General features: G+C 43.5%; 5 protein-coding genes and 1 long non-coding RNA gene across 10 annotated transcripts; all 6 read left to right on the top strand.

Moving 5' to 3' along the window:
* Positions 1 to 726: 726 nt before the first annotated feature.
* On the top strand, positions 727 to 3,892 carry LOC136183538 (uncharacterized). 2 transcript variants are annotated; one of them, XM_065970327.1, is made up of 5 exons: positions 727 to 829; positions 878 to 1,160; positions 1,699 to 1,731; positions 1,784 to 1,850; positions 1,900 to 3,892. In XM_065970327.1, exons 3-5 carry the CDS (start codon positions 1,729 to 1,731, stop codon positions 3,840 to 3,842), a joined length of 2,013 nt encoding a protein of 670 aa, XP_065826399.1. In that variant the 5' UTR covers positions 727 to 829; positions 878 to 1,160; positions 1,699 to 1,728; the 3' UTR covers positions 3,843 to 3,892. The 2 variants fall into 2 exon arrangements, with proteins under 2 accessions (XP_065826399.1, XP_065826320.1); XM_065970248.1 differs by having other exon boundaries at positions 878 to 1,731.
* A 548-nt stretch (positions 3,893 to 4,440) lies between these two features.
* Positions 4,441 to 5,121, top strand: LOC136194145 (uncharacterized). The gene is made up of 3 exons (XR_010671524.1): positions 4,441 to 4,609; positions 4,658 to 4,969; positions 5,017 to 5,121. It is a non-coding gene; the product is annotated as an uncharacterized lncRNA (long non-coding RNA).
* A 73-nt stretch (positions 5,122 to 5,194) lies between these two features.
* On the top strand, positions 5,195 to 6,852 carry LOC136199655 (ephrin type-A receptor 2-like). The gene is made up of 7 exons (XM_065989903.1): positions 5,195 to 5,283; positions 5,336 to 5,656; positions 5,704 to 6,006; positions 6,064 to 6,348; positions 6,413 to 6,526; positions 6,579 to 6,635; positions 6,683 to 6,852. The coding sequence occupies exons 2-7, from the start codon at positions 5,410 to 5,412 to the stop codon at positions 6,850 to 6,852; spliced, it is 1,176 nt and encodes a 391-aa protein (XP_065845975.1). The 5' UTR covers positions 5,195 to 5,283; positions 5,336 to 5,409.
* A 760-nt stretch (positions 6,853 to 7,612) lies between these two features.
* Positions 7,613 to 10,698, top strand: LOC136186729 (uncharacterized). Of its 2 annotated transcripts, XM_065974200.1 has the most exons (5): positions 7,613 to 8,038; positions 8,093 to 8,229; positions 8,286 to 8,401; positions 8,459 to 8,886; positions 8,940 to 10,698. In XM_065974200.1, exon 5 carries the CDS (start codon positions 8,968 to 8,970, stop codon positions 10,585 to 10,587), a length of 1,620 nt encoding a protein of 539 aa, XP_065830272.1. In that variant the 5' UTR covers positions 7,613 to 8,038; positions 8,093 to 8,229; positions 8,286 to 8,401; positions 8,459 to 8,886; positions 8,940 to 8,967; the 3' UTR covers positions 10,588 to 10,698. The 2 variants fall into 2 exon arrangements, with proteins under 2 accessions (XP_065830272.1, XP_065830265.1); XM_065974193.1 differs by having other exon boundaries at positions 8,459 to 10,698.
* A 797-nt stretch (positions 10,699 to 11,495) lies between these two features.
* On the top strand, positions 11,496 to 16,153 carry LOC136199685 (uncharacterized). The gene is made up of 17 exons (XM_065989952.1): positions 11,496 to 11,585; positions 11,651 to 11,819; positions 11,872 to 12,168; positions 12,221 to 12,526; positions 12,583 to 12,864; positions 12,929 to 13,195; positions 13,252 to 13,299; positions 13,344 to 13,766; positions 13,816 to 13,960; positions 14,018 to 14,122; positions 14,175 to 14,198; positions 14,249 to 14,289; positions 14,339 to 14,411; positions 14,467 to 15,678; positions 15,737 to 15,783; positions 15,845 to 15,889; positions 15,999 to 16,153. The coding sequence occupies exons 2-17, from the start codon at positions 11,741 to 11,743 to the stop codon at positions 16,112 to 16,114; spliced, it is 3,510 nt and encodes a 1,169-aa protein (XP_065846024.1). The 5' UTR covers positions 11,496 to 11,585; positions 11,651 to 11,740; the 3' UTR covers positions 16,115 to 16,153.
* Positions 16,154 to 16,618: 465 nt separating this feature from the next.
* Positions 16,619 to 19,827, top strand: LOC136183432 (uncharacterized). 3 transcript variants are annotated; one of them, XM_065970095.1, is made up of 6 exons: positions 17,202 to 17,381; positions 17,432 to 17,476; positions 17,599 to 17,910; positions 17,963 to 17,995; positions 18,053 to 19,450; positions 19,507 to 19,827. In XM_065970095.1, exons 1-6 carry the CDS (start codon positions 17,339 to 17,341, stop codon positions 19,809 to 19,811), a joined length of 2,136 nt encoding a protein of 711 aa, XP_065826167.1. In that variant the 5' UTR covers positions 17,202 to 17,338; the 3' UTR covers positions 19,812 to 19,827. The 3 variants fall into 3 exon arrangements, with proteins under 3 accessions (XP_065826158.1, XP_065826150.1, XP_065826167.1); XM_065970086.1 differs by having other exon boundaries at positions 16,619 to 17,476; positions 19,510 to 19,827; XM_065970078.1 differs by having other exon boundaries at positions 16,619 to 17,476.
* The last annotated feature ends 332 nt before the right edge of the window (positions 19,828 to 20,159 follow it).

Genomic DNA, 20,159 nt, shown 5'->3' with positions numbered 1-20,159 from the left:
CTTTTTACTGTTCAGTATCACTAATCCATCATTTTTGACACTGTTGTAGCACCATACTTTGCCAAAGAAGAAAGAGTTTTGGCTATGCTCCGGATATGCGAGTGAGCTTCCTTTGTTCCACTCCGCGTTGCAAATTGTGAAGAACAGCCGTAATAAATTTAGTGCCAAATTAGGTCTGCAGTGTTTCTAAGTAGATTAAAGTGGGATTTGAGCTACGGCCTTGCGAATCAGCATACAGGCAAGCATAGTGGCATTGAATTTGACAACGAATTTTAAGGAAAGACATTCTTAGTATGATGAAAAGACATTTCTAGCATGTATAATAGATTTGACAAAAGGTTGCTTCAAAAGAAGTAGATCGTAATAGAATATTTCACGGCTTTACGAAAACGCGGTTTTCTACCCGAATTGTTTATAAAAATTGTTACCGCGCGAATCATGTGAAAGAGGAATCTCTGAGCTTTCGTTTGATATATAGCATGCATGGATACGTTGAAGTGCGGCGAAGATACGGGGGTGTCCATCATTAGCGCCCGCGTCATTCGTGTAAAAACCGCCGAGGTTAGGTAAACTTTGTGCGTCAGCATGCAAATGCGCAGTCGCAGGCACCCGAAACTCCTACCACAGAATCTTCTTTCCTTTAGCTCTAAGATGAGGTATGGGGGAGCTCGAACGGTGGGGTACTGATACCGTAGTGCTCGAACAAACACGGGACCTTCCGGGACTGTCCATAATTGAGGACCCCTCCCCTATCAACACAAGTGCCCGGGTCTCAGTATGAATTTACTTTGTCGCTTGCCGTTTACGGTTCAACATCGCTACGAAAAGAGTAAGAAGACTCGGACGAAACCTTTTGTGGTTTGTGAAGTGCTCTTAGGAGCCGCTCTCGACGAAAACGGCGGGATCAAGAACTCAGAGCCCCTAGTCATGCGTCAAGCTGTACACTGCTGACAGTGACTCACATCACGAGGATAACTGAAACATTTCTGGGAGCTCGCAACAGCTCTAAGCGTCTTTTGATACGGCTATGTTGATTTCTAAAGTAAAATCATAGTGACATATTAATTGAATTACCGTCAGTATCACACTTCTTGCGTCAATCCAACCCTGACGTTGCACCAGTGGAGTTGCACTTGGAAGAGCTCCTTGATTCTTCAGCAGTAAGTAAACCCGCTGTCAATTAAATTTGCAATCATTAGAGATTCATTTTCGAGTGAATGTGTGATTTTGAAACTTTTCCCGTTCTCTGTCACCCGTTGCCCCGGCGAATTGCCGCTCGGGTAGAGACGAAAATCGTAGTACAGCTGTTTGTCTTGTAGTCCCGAGCGGCTGGTTGAGCACCATTTTAAAAATTCGATTTTCCGTAAACTCACCTGGGCATTGCTTATTGGAGCAAACAGGTGGCTTTATTCTACTGAAAACTACAAAATTCACGTTTCCTAAGGCCAAGGCCACAGCGTGACTCGCTGTTGTGCCTTGAGCGTTTCTTTCCTTACCATGATCACACGTGGCCTTACTTTCAGCATGGTTTCAGGAAGTGCCACTTTTCCGCTTTCAGTAACGAGACAGTTCTTCTAACGAAAATGAGACAGGCATTCTGCTGACTGACATAGCAAAGAAGCTATATAAACAAGCAGCTAGGAACTCGCCTGCCCTGAGTTCACACTATAATCACTAACTAGTTTATTTTGCTTGCAGAACGATTAGTAGTTCGACCCCACCGGAAACATGGTCAGCAACGTCTAGTTCAGAAGTTCCCTCTCTTGATGAATTATGCTCTTAGGATGCAGGAACACCGCAGGATGACGCTTCACTAGAAACGGACCCAGATGCCTCTGCACGTGATGACGGTGAGGAACATGCAATGCCAATCTTTGATTTCTAAAACGGTTCCAACAGAGCCATCAGGCAAAGACATCGTTCTAAAGCGTCGGGTTGAAATCGAGCGCGAATTTTCACGCGAAACCGACGAGGAGAAGAGAGCCAAGGTGATCGGTCTCAATCGCGGTAACAGCGACCGAATCTTGGGCCATCGAACCACCGAAGCGCTCATACTCGCCCTATCGCCAGAGAAAGCAAAGGAATTTCCCATCAGTGAAGAGGAAAACGAGAGCCCCATCGATGATGAAGCAAACGAGCCAATAGCAATCGAGCAAACGGAGAACGAAGAGACTCAGGAGGCTCCACCACCAGCCAGAGATTCTAGTTCACAATCTGCTGACGACGAAGAAGTATGCTATGCTGGATACCCATCAGATGAAGAAAGAGAAGAGCAGCCTGAACAGCACCCCACTTCTCCCCCCGAAATCATAGCAGAGCTCTCACCCGAAGAGAAACGAGTCGAAGTCGTTCAGCAATGCATGACCGATCTCGAAACGATCTACGACGATATAGAAAACGACGAGCTCAATATCGTCGATCAGAGATGCTACAACGGCTGTTTGAAGTGCTCCGCCGGCTGCTTCGGTCTATTGAAATGCTGCGACTGCATGGAAGGGTGCACGAAGGAAGGACGGTGCGGACGTAGCTGCGTTGCATGTCGATATTGCGCGCCGACCGAGAAGATGAGCGAAGATCTGAAGAAAGCGGCGCGTATTGGCTCGCAATTGGCGCTCACGCTCGTCGTGCCACCGCGCGAGTTTCTCCTGCTGTTTTGGAGAAGTTTCGAGCTGGCGTTCTTCGTCTTCAGTCTCGCCTACGCCGTCGTCGAAGCCATGGACGGCTTCGGCGACAAGCGAACGCTGAAAATCATCGCCTTGGCGTTCGGCGTCATCGATTCGTGTATTTCCATCTACGACAACGTTGCCCAGTGGAGAGACACGTGCAAAGAAATACGAGACAGAAGACGAAAGAAGAAAAATTTCAATTTGGAAAAAGACGCCGAAGCAAATGACGTCAAAAAAATTTCCGCCAAAGGCGGTGGTAAATTCGTGGCCGAACTCATGAAAAAAATCGTCACCTACGCTCTGATCTATCCTCTTCTGATATGCGATATCTACGACATTGCCACGCCAACACAATCCGATCCAAACGGCGTGCTCGAATACGTCGTCTTCGGCGTCGGCTGCTTTCTTACCATCTTAGACGTATACCTTCATCGTACGTACATGCTCGTCAAAGCGGCGAGAGAGATCGACAAAAAGCGTAGAGAAATCGAGTTGGTCGACGATCCGATGGCGAGCACGTGTCATTTATCTGTCTGCGAGATTCAATGGCGTCTCATACTGCACACCGTTTTGGTTATGATCGCTCACGTGTTCATCGTCGTTGCCATAGCGTTCGAAGCGATCGAGACGAATAAGGATAGAGCCGATGGCGTTGAGGCGCTTGTTTCTGGCACAGGAATGTTTATGATTGCCTGTGGGCTCGTACTGCCGCTTCTGAGTCTTGGACTCTTTGTCGGTGTCAACGCTTTTTGGGTGCGAGCCTACTTTATCGATTTGTTCAAGAGTGTCTGCAAGGAAGGCGAAGGCCTGGCTAAGGTTGTCAATGATATGGGGAGTGCTTCGTCGAGAGTGAGCTGCTTCTATAGGCGAGTGCGCTCCTTCGAGACGAAGGCTTTTCGTTTTGCTGATAAGATGAGAGCTGCGTTTGGTGACTGGCGTACGATTGTCGTTGCTGTTGTCTACTTTGTTCTGATGATGATTTTTGTCGTGCTGGCGCGGGCCAATCCTGCTGTTGCTATTGGCTTAGCGGTGACGTCAATAATTGCCGATCTGTTGGCTCTGTCTGTGGCATTCTATTGGCTTTTCATTTTGGCAGTTATTCTTCTTATTGTTGGGACCGTAGTTGCTCTTGTTGTTTTGGCATGTGTTTGCTGCTCGTGTAAGACTGACGACTGAATGGTTGGCAGGCATTTCTTTGGCGTTGTGTTCTCTGACTCTGTTTTGCATGCAAGTGTTCTAATCCTTTTGAGTGTGTGTGTGTGCTCCTAGCTGTTTTCTCTTGTCCTCTTGTGCATTAGTGTCCACTCATGTTGATGGGGAGCTGGGAAAATTCTGCACATTCCATCAGGCCCTCAGTCCTATAGAGCCGTAGGTATGGCATCTACTGTTCTTTACTTACTCCAATTTTGTAGCAGGCAGACGTTGAGAACAGCGACAGTTTCTGCCGCGTGCGCATTGGATCAGCTCACAGGAAAAGCTCACAGGAAAATCCGGGTTTGGCGAATGCAACGTCCGTGTGTTCATCTTCTCTTTTTCATCGTTTATGTAACAAAGCAGCGGGAATGTAGGTTGAGCCAGATCACTTGGAAGTGAGAAGCGAACTGATTTCCAGTGATTTTTAGTTGCACTCACGTTTGTTGAAAATCCGGCGTTGATGGGAGTCATTTACATTCCACCTGAAGGAGCAGGAGATTTGGTTGTGATATGCTCTACGTAGAGTGCAACAAACATCAGTTTTCGTTCTGATGATATGATATACGAACCTGGGAACGGAATCCTCAACATTACACGAGTCTCAGAGACAAAAATTGTTCTTTACGTCAGAAATGACGATCTAAAAGCATTCAACACTTTGGCTGGTAGTGGCAGCGGATTCTTTCGATGTCATGCTCAAGATCTTACACGGGTAAATTCAACAGCTGCATTTCGTTTTAGGTTTGGAGGTGAGTGCATAGATTCTTTAGTGTTCAAAAGTTACCTATATGTTGTAGAGGAGCCAACAACAATATTGAGACATTCACCGAGTTTGACGGAGCTATTTTTGGGAGAAAGCGATTCGTTGTTTTGTGTCACTTCAATAATCAGACCTCCTGTTAGTTCATCGTGGGAGTTTCAAAGCGGGAATAGTAAACCAGTGCGGCAAATATCCAATACTAAAACAAGAGAGTTAGCAGATCTTGCAAGACTTGAACAAACAACCTTTTTGGATCTTGATGGGCGGAAAGAGGACAACGGAACATATCTATGTATCTTTAGAAACGTGTTTGGATCTGTATCAACTGCAATGAATGTGATTGTCAAATGTGAGTTACAAATGCAGTGCGCACCTCAGAAAATAATTTTTTGGCAGATTTGGGCCTTCTCAAGATTTCAGTCAATCCAACTTCCCATCGAGTAGTTGAAAATTATAACGTTAGCGTATTTGTACAAGTAGACTCCATCCCAGCTCCACACAGCATCACACTAATTCTCAATGGCGTGGTGAAGAAGTCTGAGGCTAATAGGAAGACATTAGACTATGATTTCAAAGCTAATGTTTTTGACACAGGAACATACGCAGTAAGAGTGGTTCACGTGTCAGGGATTGTACAAGAAACCTTTAATTTGACTGTTCTCAGTAAGAGACAAAGCCCATTGTCTTTGCTCTTGGTTAGCTCCTGTAATTGTAGGTCCGCCAAGAAGGGTGCAGTTTTTCATTCAGAAAATCACTCACAATTTAGTGACCTATAACTGGACGGTTGGCATGGACGGTAACACTGCCATAACAAGAATTACAATTTGCTGTGGAGAGAGCGCACATGACGTTGATCAAAATCAGTGTTCCGCTTCTGCTAAGTCGCAAGAGATAGATGTGCTAACCTCTTTCCGTTCCTCAGACACGTTAGAAGACTTGCTTCCAAGTACGACGTATTATTGTGAACTCTTTGCTATGAATGAAGTAGGTCAAACTCCAACTGGATCCCCACAAATAATTACAACAGAATCAACAGGTTAGCTGAAATAATTTGAAAATACGTCCTAGGTCCTTTCTGAATAGTTCCAAGCAAGCCAAACATTACCAGCTGCGTTTCAAGAGACGAAACGTCTCTCACCGTGAATTGGACGACGTCTAATGGCGGCAGCACAATTAAACGCTACATAATAAGATATCACATCGTTGGTAGTATCAATGGCTGGACAAATCTCACACAGACAGAGAAAATTTCGCAAACAGAAGGCAGCATACAACTGGCAGAGCTAAGCAAACAGTCGAAATACAGAGTAGAAGTAGCAGCAGAAAACAGTGTCGGAACCAGTCTGTTTGGACAGACTCAAAATGGCGAATGTTTGACTACATGTGGTGAGTATGCATAATGACAACTCCGACGGTTTTTGGTGGAAACATGGGTTTGAGTAGATTTGTTGGCACCAATTCAAAGTCTGAGTCGTTCACTAGTCGCTCTAAGAGGCGGTTATGCAGTTCAGTTGTTTGTGGAAGACAGGTGTGGAAATGCAACGGAATTTGTGTCCAAGTCCTGCGCGGAAAAGCCACTAAAAACCGAGTTTGCTCCACTCACTAGACAGATGTTTTGGGTGAATATTACAGGTTTGGAAATGGATCAACATCGCATCATGATCAAGGCAATTACAGACAATGGAGTAAGCAGCAAATACGCTACTATTGAAATAACTCTTCGTACAGGTACAGTAGGAATTCAAAAGGCTTGCTTGCTTCTAGCAATCTTTTGTTTATTCGATTTGTTTAGAGTCAAATCCGGCAGATGAAATCAAAACTGTAACGATTTCTGTGACCACCGCCGTCTTGGCGTCCTGCCTTGTTGTTGCTCTAACAGTTTTTCTCTACCGAAGATTCAAAAGAGGTACGGGGAAAGCAGTCATAGGGAATAATAATCTATAGTTATTATGCACAAGGTCAAGTGACAAGACAGAAAGATAAACAGCCGAAGGACGGTGATCACACGGGCAAACGTTAGTTAGACACATGTGCAGTACTTTGATTTCTAGTCATTTCACAGGGTTACCAGCAACTGGTCCTTTGTATGAAGAAGTGGAACTGAACGCTGTAAAGCAGCTTGAGGCACCTATGCAAGACTCGAGAGCATACGGTACTCTTCCACAGGCAAGAGACGAGACATATCTCGTTGATTCGCCGGCTTATGCTCGATTTCAAGCAAAAACATCTTAGAGACTTTTGATGTGACTTACAGCAAACTTCTCTTATTGTATCCCCTATGCTCCTATCTAGAAAGTCGTATGGAACTGTCTAGAACGGTAGAATCAATCTGAATCAATCAACCTGGGCTCGAACAAACGCGCGTTAGCCCTGAGACTTGAGAAGAGAAGAGAGGCGTTTTCGAAGAAAATCTGAATCGATCTTGTCTCCGATCCGCACAGATCGTGATCATTGTGGCTGAAGGGCGCAGGCTTCATCTAGTGACGAACGTGTGACCTGTCTCGAAGGTTTCATGGCGAATTATTGACACACACCTATGCTTTTTCTCGCGAGTCTGGACCTGTAAGATTCAAGCATTACTTAGCTTATTTTGGTCAAATTACTAGCAGAAGGTGTGACACTACATGTATGGTTCGGTGGTTTACATTTATAAAACTTTCCTAGACCAGCTCTTTGAGGGCATCATATGGTATGGTTTCGGTTTTGATGCTATGCTAGCAGGAACCGAATGAAATGAGGCTAGGCCATAGCTGACGTGGATTGGCAGCAAAACAAGGCAGGAAATAACTAGACCAAAATTGTAGTATCATCCCTCTTTCTCCTTCCTGCTCTATCAGCAAATATCTAAATAAATTATTACTTCTTCTTCAGGAGACTTGTTGGGCTTGGCACCAAAGGTGGCAAGAATCTGTCACATGTAAATTAATAAATAAATAAATAAGTAGATAAATCAGTAAATACGTTTTTACTAGTAGTAAAATCGTGACGGGCATCGCCTGTTATCTCATCTATAGGAGAAGCAGATAGATGAAGTACTTTGGCCTCAGGAAGTTTCTATTCGGACAACAGATGTTTCTTCTGAGCTTGAGGGCGTCGTCAGCTAGACCAACAAGAGAAGGAAAAGTGTCCAGCTTACAATTTCGGCGAAGAGTTGCCGTTAAAAGTCGTTTTGATATCAAGGAGGGTCACAAAGTCCCCGTTTGCTGACGTCAATGGTAATTGCGGTTCTGAGAAAGAGATGACAATTGTTTTGAACACGTGATGCTGTCAAACCACAATCTGCCGCTCAACGCTATTTCGCCCTGCAAAGAGATCTTCTCAAGTTTCTGAACAACAGACCAGCTTTATTAGAGCATTTGAGCACCAGTACAACAATTCTTGGTTTCGTCTACTAGTAGTCTCTACACGGATAGATATGGTGGGCGATGATGAGCTTTGGCCAGAATTTCTTTCCTGAAGAACGTTTTTGTAGGATAAGAAGCCTCTGTCTAGAGACTTCTGGTCAGAAGAAAACGCTAAAAGTAGCGCAAGGGAGTCTTCTACATCACGTGCACACCAAAACTACAAGGATTCTCGTGGAGTCGTCAAAAAGGCCAGACGTAGAACTAAGTATTATTAATTAATTTGATAAACAGGTGAAAATGACGTCGCCGGTTTCTTACTAGCACGGAAGATCTCGAATCAAGCGTAAATGTACAGCGGAGCATAGAAAAATTGGAAAAGGCTTCTTCCAAGACAAGTGCACCCCAGAAAGAGCAATTTCCTCGGAAGATAAAGAAAGGTTTGTCTTGCTTGCGTACAAGAGTATTTCAGGGTTATAGATTCCACCCAACTCAAGGTACCTCTGGCTCACGTGCACAGGAAAAAGACAAACCACGTTCTTCTGACGCATCTGCCAAGACAGAGGAAGATCCTTCTGAATCAAGTACACGGAAGAGAAAAGACACGAAATCGTCAGGTTCACAGATGAAAAAGCCTTCCTCCAGCTCACGAGCAAAAGTTGAGCCGTGTGCAGTTCAACAGCGGGGAAAGGACTTGAGCATGCACGCATGGTATAAGCAGGAACCTTCCAGATCAGGCGCTCAGCAGGAAGAATTCTCTGGGTTACAGGCGCAGAATCTAGAAGAGAAATCTCTTATTTCGAAGCTAGGGACATCAGTTCCTGCCTCCTCTGGATTACATGCAAAGCAAAAAGAAAAATATATTTCCTCTGCATCAAGTAGACGGTCGAAAGTAGAGCGCTCATCTAAGCAGAAGAAAGAGAACGTGAGTTTGCCAGGCTCTCCTGGGATAGAAGATGAAGAAGATTCCTTGTACAGCATTCAGTTTATCGAAAAGCACAGTAGTATGCAAGTAGAAGCTCAGTATTACCGTGAGAATCAAGCTGAAAACGAACTAGAGGGAACCATCCACATAGCTCTTGGCGTTACAACAGTTACTGTTGTATCAATGAAAGAGGAAAAAGAAGAAGAAGAAGAAGAAGAAGAAGAAGAAGAACGTACCTCGGCTGTGATTGAGTGCATAAATACTTGCGACGAAGTTTGTGATCATTTAGAAAACAGCACAATTGAAGTTATAGATAAGCGATGCTGCAATGGCTGTTTGTGGTGTTGCTTTCGCTGTTTTCATTTTTTTAGCTGCTCGTGCTGGTGCTGCGACAATTTAGGCAAATGGGGCAGCAGGCTCAAGCCCAGGAAAATGACGGAGGATACGAAGAAAGTCGCCACTATTGGCTCTCAATTAGCTCTTACGTTTATTGAAAGACCGTCGCAATGTCTTTTGCTGTTTTGGAGAAGTTTTGAGTTGACTTTTTTTGTTTTTAGCCTCATCTACGCAATTCTTGAAGCCCTCGACGGCTTTAATGACAAAGGAACACTAAAAATTCTCGCTCTTGTATTTGGCGTCACCGATTCAGTTGTTTCCGTTTTTGACAACATTATTGAATGGAAAGACATGTGCAAAGAGTGGGCTAACAGAAAAAAATCGCAAGGCTGTGATATTGAGAGGAACGCTGGCGAGAAGAGCAACCGTAGAACAGTTTCAAAACGAGGTGGGAAAGTTGTGCTGGAGCTCATGAAAAAGTTTATCGTCTACACTTTGATTTATCCTCTTTTGATCTGTGATATTTACGACCTTGCCACGCCAACAGAATCTAATCCAAATGACACTCTCGAATACGTCGTCGTTGGTATTGGCTGTCTACTTACTCTTTTGGACGTCTATCTTCATCGCACGTACATGCTCATCAAAGCAGCAAGGGACATTGATAAAAAGCAAAAAGAAGTGGTTGGTTTAGCAGAGAGTATGTGCTTGTCTTGCTGCAAAATTCAGTGGCGAATCATAAGTCATACAGTTCTTATTATGATCTCTCATGTATTTATTATTGTTGCTATTGGGTTTGAGGCTTTTGAGACTAACAAGGGCAGGCAAGATGGGGAAAACGTTCAAGTTTCCGTTGCAGGATGGTACATGATTGCTTGCGGACTAGTGCTTCCTGTACTGAGTCTCGGACTCTTTGTTGGCTTTAACGTCTTTTGGATAAGACGTTATTTCATTGATTTGTTTAAAAGTATTTTCAAGAAAGGTGAAGGTTTGAATAAAGTATTGAGCGAGATGAAAACTAAAAAAAAAAAAAAGAAAGTGTGGCAACTTTACGAACAGCTGAGCTCCGAGCCTGAGTTTTCTTTTTCTCAGAAATTGCGAGTTGTCTTCTGTGACTGGCGATCAATCATGGGTTCCATTGTTTACGTTGGTCTGATGGTATTTTTTGTTTTTTTTGCGGTGAGCCGAGTGAACTTACCTGTCGCTATTGGCTTGGCCACAACTGTCTTAATCGCCGATGGGCTGGCGTTGTTGGCAGTATGCCTATGGCTAATTGGGTTAGCAATTGCTATTCTGATGCTTGTCTTACTTTTCTGCAAGGCTTTTCAGGGAAGGTCGGAGGAGGAGGAGGATGACTGCTGTTAAGCAACGTACTTCAGTGTTTTCTAAAATACTTTGCATGATGGAATTGTATTACGAGTATTGTGAATTAAGATATTTGTTATTTTCTTCTACATATCAAGTTTGTGGGTACTAAGTGGCACTTCAAAAAAAAACCTAAGTAGTCAGCTGTTTTGCTTTTGGGAGAACAAGCTGCTTTAGACAATTTTTACTAGTACTCGTCTGAGGAAGTATCAAATTGAACCTGCGATGAAAGCACCCTTAATTAAGAGCTATTGACGTTAGACTAAGAGTATGGTACGTCAGTATTTCTTCAATAAAATAGCTGCTTCTGTCGACAACTTGACCAGAGATAAATAGCATGTGTTTGCTGCTCGTGTCAGAATGACGACTGAGCGGTTGGCATTTCTTTGGCGTTGTGTTCTCTGACTGTGTTTGTCGTGCAAATGTTCTGTTCCTCTTGAGTCTGTGTGTGCCCCCTCTTGTGCATTCAATCCTCAGGGCCTCAAACAAGCGGAGTTCGACTGACAAGGGCTAAGCCATCTCGAGAGTTTTGCGTAGTGACAACGCTTCTATCGTCGACTGGCCCTGTATAGTGAAGTGTAGTGGGAGCTAACAGTAGGAATCTTTCTGCGGGCCCCAGTGCCCAGCGCGCAAAAGGAAGGGAGAGTTCATTTTTGAAACAATAAAAATGAGTAAATATATAATCAAGGTATCTAACGATTGCTGCAGAGAGCTATGGTAAAGCAACTCCCCAGCTGTGCACGCCCTGGCGGGCCCTCAGTCCTAGCAGTCAATCTTTCGGCAAACTCGTGTCTAACGGCCGCTCAATGAAGCCGCGCAACGACGCTCGAACGAATCGCCTCAACGAGTAGTAGGCTATCGGGCAAGCTATCGTAGTCTAAGTGTAGAGTCCCGTCTTCGTATAACGCGCGGTAAAGTTCCCTGTATTTTTTCCCGAGCGTATTTTTCTCTCGAACTTCTGTAAAGCAAAGCCTTCGACATCTTGGATCACAACGAGCGTAAACTAAGGCCTAAATGAGCGTACGTTTTAGCTCTACTTTGTGTTCTCCGGTGTCTTCAACAGGCCCCTGAGAAAAACCTGCGCCATCGGCAACGAAGCCACCCGTGTTATAAGCGCGATTCGTGACGTTGACTTCTATTACCAACTCGTAGAATGGTCTCACACGATCACGGACGGGCACGTGATTTAGTGTCTTTCCTTCTCCTCCTTCTCCTAGTCGTTCTTGCGCAAGGTAAACCAGTGAGTCGGTGTTTTGTTTTGAAAAAAAATTCAAGCGTACCTAGGTGAATTGCCATCCGCCTTGCTAAGATCGACCAGAGCTGTAAAATTGGGATCGTCTGTCGATCTCACCTGCGCTTCTCAGGATGGGCAAATATTTGATTCGTTGACTGTCGTCTATCGTCACAACGGAAAGATAATTAATTCGCGGCTTCCTGGAGTCGTCGTGATCCATAGAGCTGGATTAGTGAAAGAGCAGACACTGAAGATTTTCCCAGTGGATGCCGTTCACAACGGTAGTTATACTTGCCAACCGCAAGGATATAAGGAAAGCAATGCTGCTTTCATTTACGTCTTGACTCGTGAGAAATATTAGCAATTATTGTGAATATCCAATTATTTTCTTTCTTATAGGCAATCCAGTAATAGATGTACTGGGGTCCTTGAAAAGGGTCCTTTACGAAGATTCGTCTTTGTATCTCACAGCAACTGTCTTCTATGAGGCCAACAGCGTGACGCTAAGTGTGATTCACAATGAATCACGCCACGTTTTTCCTAGCTCGCAACGGAATGAAATCATTTTCACGAATGAGACGATTTTATGGAAACTACCCAATGTGTCTCGACTCTATGAAGGGCATTTCTATGTCAAAGGCATTGGTAATTTGCTCAGCACTGACTCGACGTTTCAATCTGTGGTTGTTGAAGTTCAAATAATACGTATGAGCGTAGAAAGGCGCCTGCATCAAATTCTTCTTCTAATAAACTTTTAACAGGAAAACCAAGCGTTGTAATCAGCAAAAAAGTGGTGAAAGGGGGCTATCTTGAGCTCAGCTGGAATCTTAAACCCTCTGATCCAGATCCAGATCATCAATATGATCGCGTCATGTATTACAGAGTTGAATGGAAACAGTTTACAAAGAACGTCTCCGAGCCGAATGTTGTCATTGACGGCCTCGGCGCTTGCGAGAACTTTGATGTGTCTGTTGTAGCCGTAGGAAGCGGGACAGAAAGCGACAGAATCTTGACGACGATTCAGACCAGTCTAGATCCTGATAGTAAGTTGTGACGCTTTTTTTCATCGTTTGAGTGCGAAATAAAATAATTTCTTTGTATTTTTAGGGCCAATTGGTTTCTTCAGAGATCCTGAACGCAAAACCGTGTACGCTAGTGTCCGAGACAAGGAGCTGCCGGTCTGTGTGTACGACGGAAATTCCTATCTGTGTCATCCTGATGCCGATATTGAGATACGAAGAAGACAGAACGCCGATGAAAACTACTACCTTTTCAATTTTAACGAGACCGAGTCTCATAGAAGAAAGGAGCCAGTTCCAGCTCAGTGTCCCGTCGTCGTTTCTATGTGTAACGAATCATCTCATCTCTGTCAAGGTAAGTCAGAACTCGATTCAGAATTTTTGATAGGACATACGTGTGTGTATTCGCAGCGCCCTCTAACACCACTAACAATACTTCTATTGGGGGATCTGATAAATGTAAGGCAATTGCTTGATTGCTTTTTTTATTTGATCTTCTTCAGTTATTGTTATTGCCATTTTTGGTACAACTTTATCGGCTTTTATGATTACCTTGGCAACTGTGATTAAGAGACAGCTGAATGAGCTCACTAAACCTGATGAGTCCAAGGAGCTTATCAGGGCAATTAGTTCAATAATTTCCAACGAGTGGAAAGCCGTATTTCGCTCAATGAAGCCATCCTTAAAAAACGAGGAAGCCTTTATTGAGTTTATTTCAAAGCATCCGCCCGATCAAAATAAAATCAACAAGGCAAGTTGGGCAGCATCGCAATGTGTACAACAGTGGATGAAGGAAAATCCGAGGAAAGACTGTATTGCTGCTGTGTACAACGCTCTCGTCAATGGCCTTCAGAACAATGATCTTGCTGAGACATTTATCAGGCGCTTTATCAAGCCAGATCTACTGAAAAAGAAACGTCATAAAGGTGCAGCTGAAAACATCTTAATCAGCCATAGACTATAGGTTGTCTTTAGGCCTTGTCGGCAACTATAAGTATTCAAAGACTCCATTATTGAAACTGCGAAAAATTCAGAACGAAGTGCAGAGCAAATTAGGGAAGGAAAATGTGGAATGTCTCACCGCAAGCGATCTTGAAGCCCGGGAGAGTGACTTAGAAACGTAAGCATTGTTATGTATGCTCTTTGCTTATTGATTTGATTACTTGATATCATCTAGGTCAGACTCAGTAAAGTGCAGGCATTTTCCACCGGCACGAGTGGCTTCTTCGTCAGTCACTGCAACGTTTTGTGTCGATATGGAAAGCTTTTCCATCAACTCCCCGTGAGCTAGTTGATTTTTTAATCGCCTTTCTGTTAATTCATGTTTTATTTAGCTCTGTAAATCAAGTTTCATCTGTGTTAGTAGAATATTATTATATTACCACGTTTTGTTAATTTTAGCATGTAGAAGCAACTTAAATCTCTCCAACTGTGCAAGAATTAGTTCAGGTCAGACATTGTGCAGTAAAGTTGCATTTTATGCTACGTGTATGCATAGATGCTGAAACATCGTTTGAGTTATCGTTGGCAGCAGAAAGCAACGGAAGGCAAATGAGCATGTCTTCTTGGAGGTAGCAACTATACTTTGTGACGTCCTTAGTTTTGTTTTCTATCAAGTTGTCTTAGCGGTGACACTTTTGACGAATCGGACGAAGCGTCAACTGATGTAGCTTCAGTAAAGTCACTATTACTAGAAAATCTGCGTCAACGTCTCCAAAAAGAAAGTGTATCAAACCAAATCGGTGTAGAAGGAGGCAGTTTGGCTCTGCCATTGTCTGACGTCACTGATGCGGCTGCAGTCGAACCAACTTTCCTAGAGCCTTTGCATCTGTGCGTCTATAAACAGTCAGTGACTTGCCTGCCGAAAGGAACTGTGTCAAACCACATCGGTGTAGAAGGAGGCAGTTTGACTCTGCCATCATGCGGCGTTTTGCTAATGATTCCGCCTGGAGCGATAACAAGTACAACGTCATTAGGTGTTAGACTTTCTCTCTTTGTTTCAGACAAACCTGTGGACGTAGGGGGTAAAACGGCCTACGTCGGTGTTATTGAGCTCTTGCCCCATGGAGCCGTTTTTGCAAAGTCGGTGATACTTAGATACAGACTAAGACATCACTATAAACGGGGTGCTGATCGTATTGAAAATCAATATCGCCTGTTCTACGGAGAAGGCAAAGCGGTTTCGTTTGAAGAGTACGATTTTATGGGGAGCCTTGAATCTGCACGCAATCCTGTTTCTTACAAAGGCATCATGGACGTTTACTTGCGAGACAGCTGCGTAGAACTGTTCTCTACAACCTTTTGCCGTTATTGCACTGTGGCCATAATTGGTTCCTATTACGTTTGGATTGGTTTTTTTATTTATCCGATTGGCGTTTATCACGGAAAACGAAAATGGAATTTAAAAATTGTCATTTCATGTACCTGTTCAGAAAATGTTGACAAAATTAAAGTGAACCTTTTGGATAAAAAGTTCTGTTTTGTCAACGAGAAGCGTTTCTGCTGCCCAGAACCCTCTCTCAACAGTGGACAACGACTTGAATTTTCTTTAAATGAAGAAGACGAATTCACCTCAAATTTTACCTTGACTTCCAAAAAGGAATTTAGGGAAGACGAACTTCGCTCTGTTGTAGAGAAAGACGACGAACCACCTTTTTATGTGGAAAGAGATGTCGTTGTCAAGTGCCCAGAACAGATCAGTTGTAATCAACCATTGATATTCAACTCCAATTACTACAAGTACTATGAGCCTATCTCTTCTTCTCCTCATAAAAGGTTGTTGAGCGACGAGGTGTTGGTTTTGCTTAACACTGGCAGTGAAGCATCGTCCGACTACAGGTCAGTTAGTAGTAAACTGCGTTATCTTTTCTCTAACATAATCCCTAAACCTAACTAGAGTCAGCGATTCTGATGTTTCAGAGCATTCTCAGGAAAGACGATCAAGTAAGGCACAAATTAATTGTAGTTGTAAGTATCTGGGCCGTAATACTGTACCTGCCTGTAGCAGATGAAGTTCGAGAGGCATCTTACACTACTGCTCCGCGCAAAGGTAATAACTATTACTTATCCTCGGTCAGTTACTGCAAAAATTAGGATCTGACCTGACAGAATTATGCTATTATGCTACTAAATCAGTAATCTAATTATATCTCTTATAGACGAACAACTGTGTGAGCCAACGTCTTCTATTTTGTCTATCCTTCCACAGGCAAGAGACGAGACATATCTCGTCGATTCGCCAGCTTATGCTCGTGTTCAAGCTAAAACATCTTAGTGACTTTTTTGCATGTGCCAGCTTCTGTTATTGTATTCCCTGTCTATGCTCCTGTGCGATGACGTCTAGAACTCAATCCGTAGTTCGACTGGGACCAGGACTGGGACAGACTGGGACAGACTGGGACAGACTGGGACAGACTGGGACCCTGGACTGGGACCGGGCTCGAACAAACGCGCGTTAGGACAACGTTAGAGCACGGATACTAGAGGTTAGAGAAGGAACCCTGGAGTGGAGAGTGGAGTGGAGAGGAGTGGAGAGTGGAGTGGAGAGGAGTGGAGAAGCGTTTTCGAAGGAAATCTGAATCGATTTTGTCTCCAGCTTGTGATCATTGTGGCTGAAGGTGCAGGCTTATTATGATTGAGAAGAGGTCTACGAATGATAGGACTTCACGCTTGGAAAAGCTAAACGAATTAAAATAATCGAATTAACTAAATTTAATATTCGTGTCCTCCTCCGTCAGAACGCCCATAACCGTCTCAATGTCTGTTTTCAACAAGAAGGTGGACCTTTGCCTCGTTACGACCACGGAAACGGAGCTTCACAGCGCCAAGAAAGTTCTGAAGAAGGTAGCAGGATCTCTGGACGGTCCGTTTCAGTGTTTACGTTCCGACACAAAGAAACTCGTCACTATGGTCTTCTCTACCGCTTGGAAAGGTTTCTTTGACGACGGTCGTTCGCTTGAAGTCGCTCTTGTTCGAGCTGGCGATCAGAGGGGTCATAAGGCCACCGATTTTGTAGAGTCACTGTCACACACTCCACTTGAGCCGTCCGTAATCGCCATGGTGGGAGTGTGCGCTGGCAATCCCAAGCTCGTTCAGCTAGGAGATCTTTTAGTTCCCAAGGCGATTTCTCTCGACGACGGGAAACAGTATGCAGGTGGCAGGCAAGGCAGGACAGAGACTATCCCTATCGAAATTGATGAAACGCTGAAGGGAATTGCTGGAGTGATAGAAGACAATGCGCCGTGGTTAGAGTACATCCCAGAAGAATTGAAGAGCATCGAGCCACCCGTTTCTCTGAAAGAGGAGAGACCACCAAAAATTCATATGAATGAATTCGTCTCTGGTGATAACCTAAAAGAAACTGCAGATTGGGATGCAATGGCTGAAAGAGTTGGACGAAAGCTGACAGGCTATGAAATGGAAGGCTTTGGATTTTATTACGGCTGTAAACGGTATTTAGGCAGCAGCAAGAGGATCTTTGTCAAAGGTGTGTCAGATTATGCATCAAAAGACACCAAAATTTTTAACAAATCTTATCAAAAGTATTGCTCTGCGTCAGCCACAGCGCTTGTTCTTTACTTAGCGAACTTAGGTGATCAACGGACGACACTTTTTGGAACAGATGACACTGATCAAGGTACAATCAGTTGTGCTTGTGTGTAGTTTGCCTACTCTTATATTGGTACATTTCGCATCCGTATTAGTGATTTTAATTAAATTACTCTCAATAGGTACAGTACTTTAAATTAATCATTTTAGATCGCCATTCACTGCCTGAGGAAGTCAACAATGATCTGATGATGGCTGTTGCTGAATTAGTTCGAGAACAGTGGCAACGACTTCTTCTATGCTTGGGACTGAATGAAAGGGTCACTTCTCAGTATCAAGAGCAAAGCAACGATAATAATGTTAGAGTGTGCAGCATAATATCTGATTGGAAGCTTAAGAATGGAAAAGAGGCTTCAGTGAGCAAGCTTGTAACAGCTTGTAATAAAATTGGCATCAGTGAGGATGAAACTGTCAAAGAATACAAAAGACAGACAGGAAGAAAAAATGACGACACTGATCAAGGTACAATCAGTTGCTCTTGTGTGGTAGCCTGCTCATGACTAACTATTTTTAGGCTTTCCACTTCCATTTGAAACCAATCAAAGCGGTAAATATTGCACATAAAGTTATAAGATGAAGCTTAACTGGTATTTGAATTTTTCAGGTAAGCAACCACGTGAGGCAGCGGCTTCCAGTTTGTCACTTTCTGGAGCAAAGGACAGTCAGAGAATATATGACGAGGCGCTAAAGCGCGGCTCTGTTACGGATGAAATTGACTATGGTATAATAAGGAAAGTTGCCACAGAAGTTCAAGACAAATGGCAAATTCTAGCCCTTGAATTGGGATTTGAGGCGGAAGATTTTTCACACTTCCGTGGAGGCACAAGTACTTTCTTAGCAACAAAGGTGATAGAACGTTGGATGAAGTCAAGTCGTGCGCCTACAGGAAAAGCACTACTCCAAATATGTAAGCGTGTTAGTGAGAAGCACGTTCAAAAAGTTTATGAGATAAGAAAATTGAGGGAGAGGATTCCTTTAGTGATCACCGGTGCTGAGAAGACAAAATCCGCTATCGGTTTGTACATAGAAGATGCGAAAGTAAAATTAGAAAGAAAAGAAACTGCCGAAGGAACGTTCGGGAGAGAAGGCGGACGCCTGGTTTTGTCTAAATCGCAGATAACGCTTACTGTTCCAGAAGGTGCGGTAACAGAGCCCAAAACAATTACCCTGTCTCTTTTCCTTGCTCATGACTTTGTAACGTCTGCGGTTGGAGGAAAAACGATGTCTGCAGCCATTCTCGAGTTCTTGCCTCACAAAACTATCTTTCAGAAGAAAGTTACCATTCATCAGAATCTAAATCCAGACTTTTTGCCAGGGGGCTCTATTCCAGAGCTGAACTTCTTTTACTGCAGTAAACAAACGACTGATGCAGAGTACACATTTATGGGAAGTCTCCGTTCATCGGAAAGCTCAGTAAATTTCGAAGATAAAGAAATACGACTAACAAACAATGGTCTTGTAATGAACGCATTGTCGTTTTGCGAAGTAGTACTTGCTGCTTCTTCTGGCTCATCTTCGACATGCCTGTCGTTTTATCACAAAAACATAGGAGAAAACAGTCGTTGTATAAGAGCTGTTATTTGCTCCAACTGTGAAGAAAACAAAGCAAACGTGAGAAAAAAGCAACAGTCTATTAATCACGCTTTTCTTGAAGACTGGAGTTTTTGTTGGCGGTACGATCATTCCTCCGTTGAAATAAAATATTCTGTTACGAAAGGAAATGCCGAATTGGACAAGGACGAAGTCGTCACATTCTCTCCAACAGATCTTTGTCACGTTAGGGACGGACCGGTAGTTCTAAATTACGACCAAACACTGACGATAAAGGACGATTTTAAAGAGGATGTAGCGATCACTGCTACATGCACCTGCTGTAGCATACCACCAAAGTCTTCTGGAACTTTTAACTGGATTTTTGATCTTTTCAATTTTGATCAACAACAAACATCAGAAATTATGACGACTACTGGGAATGTTACTTTATCAATACCACGAATGATGCGTATGTACTTATTTAGAACATGCTAGGCTTGGTTGCAAATGACTTCTTTGTTCTAGAAGGTAATGAACCTGAACCTACTGAAATTGACGATATCCTAAAGATGACAGTTGCCACCGAAGCTCGAGACAGATGGAAAATTCTTGCTCTTGAAATGGGATTTGAGACGGCAGATTTTCGGGACTTCCATGCAGATACGAATATCGTCTCGGCTACAAAGGTGATAGAACGTTGGATAAAGTCAAGTCAGGCTCCTACAGTAAAAGCCCTACTGCAACTATGTGAGCTTATTGGACTTAGCGAGAGGTACATTCGAGAAGCTTGCAAGAAAAGGAGACTGAGGGTTGAGAATCAGTCATCCTAACTTGAATTTCACTGCAAGATACTGTACATTGCTTTCATATACTGTTGCGCTCCCATGCACTGCTGTGTTTCTTTTAATTAAACTAAGACTCTCTAAAGATCAATATCATACGTACTGCGCCATGTCTATATAGTTAGCGAGTCGTTAGTCCTGCTGTTGGACATTGTTATCATACGCTGTTCAATCACGGATTAGGAAAATTACGATCTCCGGTGTCCAGTCTACCACGGATTGTAGAGACTGTCTCTACAATCCGTGGTTCAATTTCAGAATTTGGTAGCTGATAACACTGTTATGTGAGCAGTTGTGCGCGCTCGCGAGACGGCCCAAAATATGGACGCTACGCTT

This window comes from Oscarella lobularis, chromosome 1 (genome assembly GCF_947507565.1).
Source record: "Oscarella lobularis chromosome 1, ooOscLobu1.1, whole genome shotgun sequence".
Lineage (NCBI taxonomy): Eukaryota > Metazoa > Porifera > Homoscleromorpha > Homosclerophorida > Oscarellidae > Oscarella > Oscarella lobularis.
The sequence above is the reverse complement of the archived record's forward strand: the minus strand, read 5'-3'. Positions and strand labels throughout refer to the sequence as shown.

Coding starts and splice junctions, on each gene's coding strand:
- LOC136183538 (XM_065970327.1), top strand. Junction 1,851..1,899: donor TGCCTCTGCACGTGATGACG/GTGAGGAACATG, acceptor CGGTTCCAACAG/AGCCATCAGGCAAAGACATC.
- LOC136199655 (XM_065989903.1), top strand. CDS start 5,410: ATGGACGGTAACACTGCCATAACAAGAATTACAATTTGCTGTGGAGAG. Junction 5,657..5,703: donor AATTACAACAGAATCAACAG/GTTAGCTGAAAT, acceptor CTTTCTGAATAG/TTCCAAGCAAGCCAAACATT. Junction 6,007..6,063: donor CGAATGTTTGACTACATGTG/GTGAGTATGCAT, acceptor GGGTTTGAGTAG/ATTTGTTGGCACCAATTCAA.
- LOC136186729 (XM_065974193.1), top strand. Junction 8,230..8,285: donor AAGGCCAGACGTAGAACTAA/GTATTATTAATT, acceptor GTTTCTTACTAG/CACGGAAGATCTCGAATCAA. Junction 8,402..8,458: donor TCCTCGGAAGATAAAGAAAG/GTTTGTCTTGCT, acceptor ACCCAACTCAAG/GTACCTCTGGCTCACGTGCA.
- LOC136199685 (XM_065989952.1), top strand. CDS start 11,741: ATGGTCTCACACGATCACGGACGGGCACGTGATTTAGTGTCTTTCCTT. Junction 12,169..12,220: donor TTTCATTTACGTCTTGACTC/GTGAGAAATATT, acceptor TCTTTCTTATAG/GCAATCCAGTAATAGATGTA. Junction 14,123..14,174: donor AGCTTTTCCATCAACTCCCC/GTGAGCTAGTTG, acceptor TGTTTTATTTAG/CTCTGTAAATCAAGTTTCAT.
- LOC136183432 (XM_065970078.1), top strand. CDS start 16,747: ATGGTCTTCTCTACCGCTTGGAAAGGTTTCTTTGACGACGGTCGTTCG. Junction 17,911..17,962: donor AAATGACGACACTGATCAAG/GTACAATCAGTT, acceptor AACTATTTTTAG/GCTTTCCACTTCCATTTGAA. Junction 17,996..18,052: donor ATTTGAAACCAATCAAAGCG/GTAAATATTGCA, acceptor TGAATTTTTCAG/GTAAGCAACCACGTGAGGCA.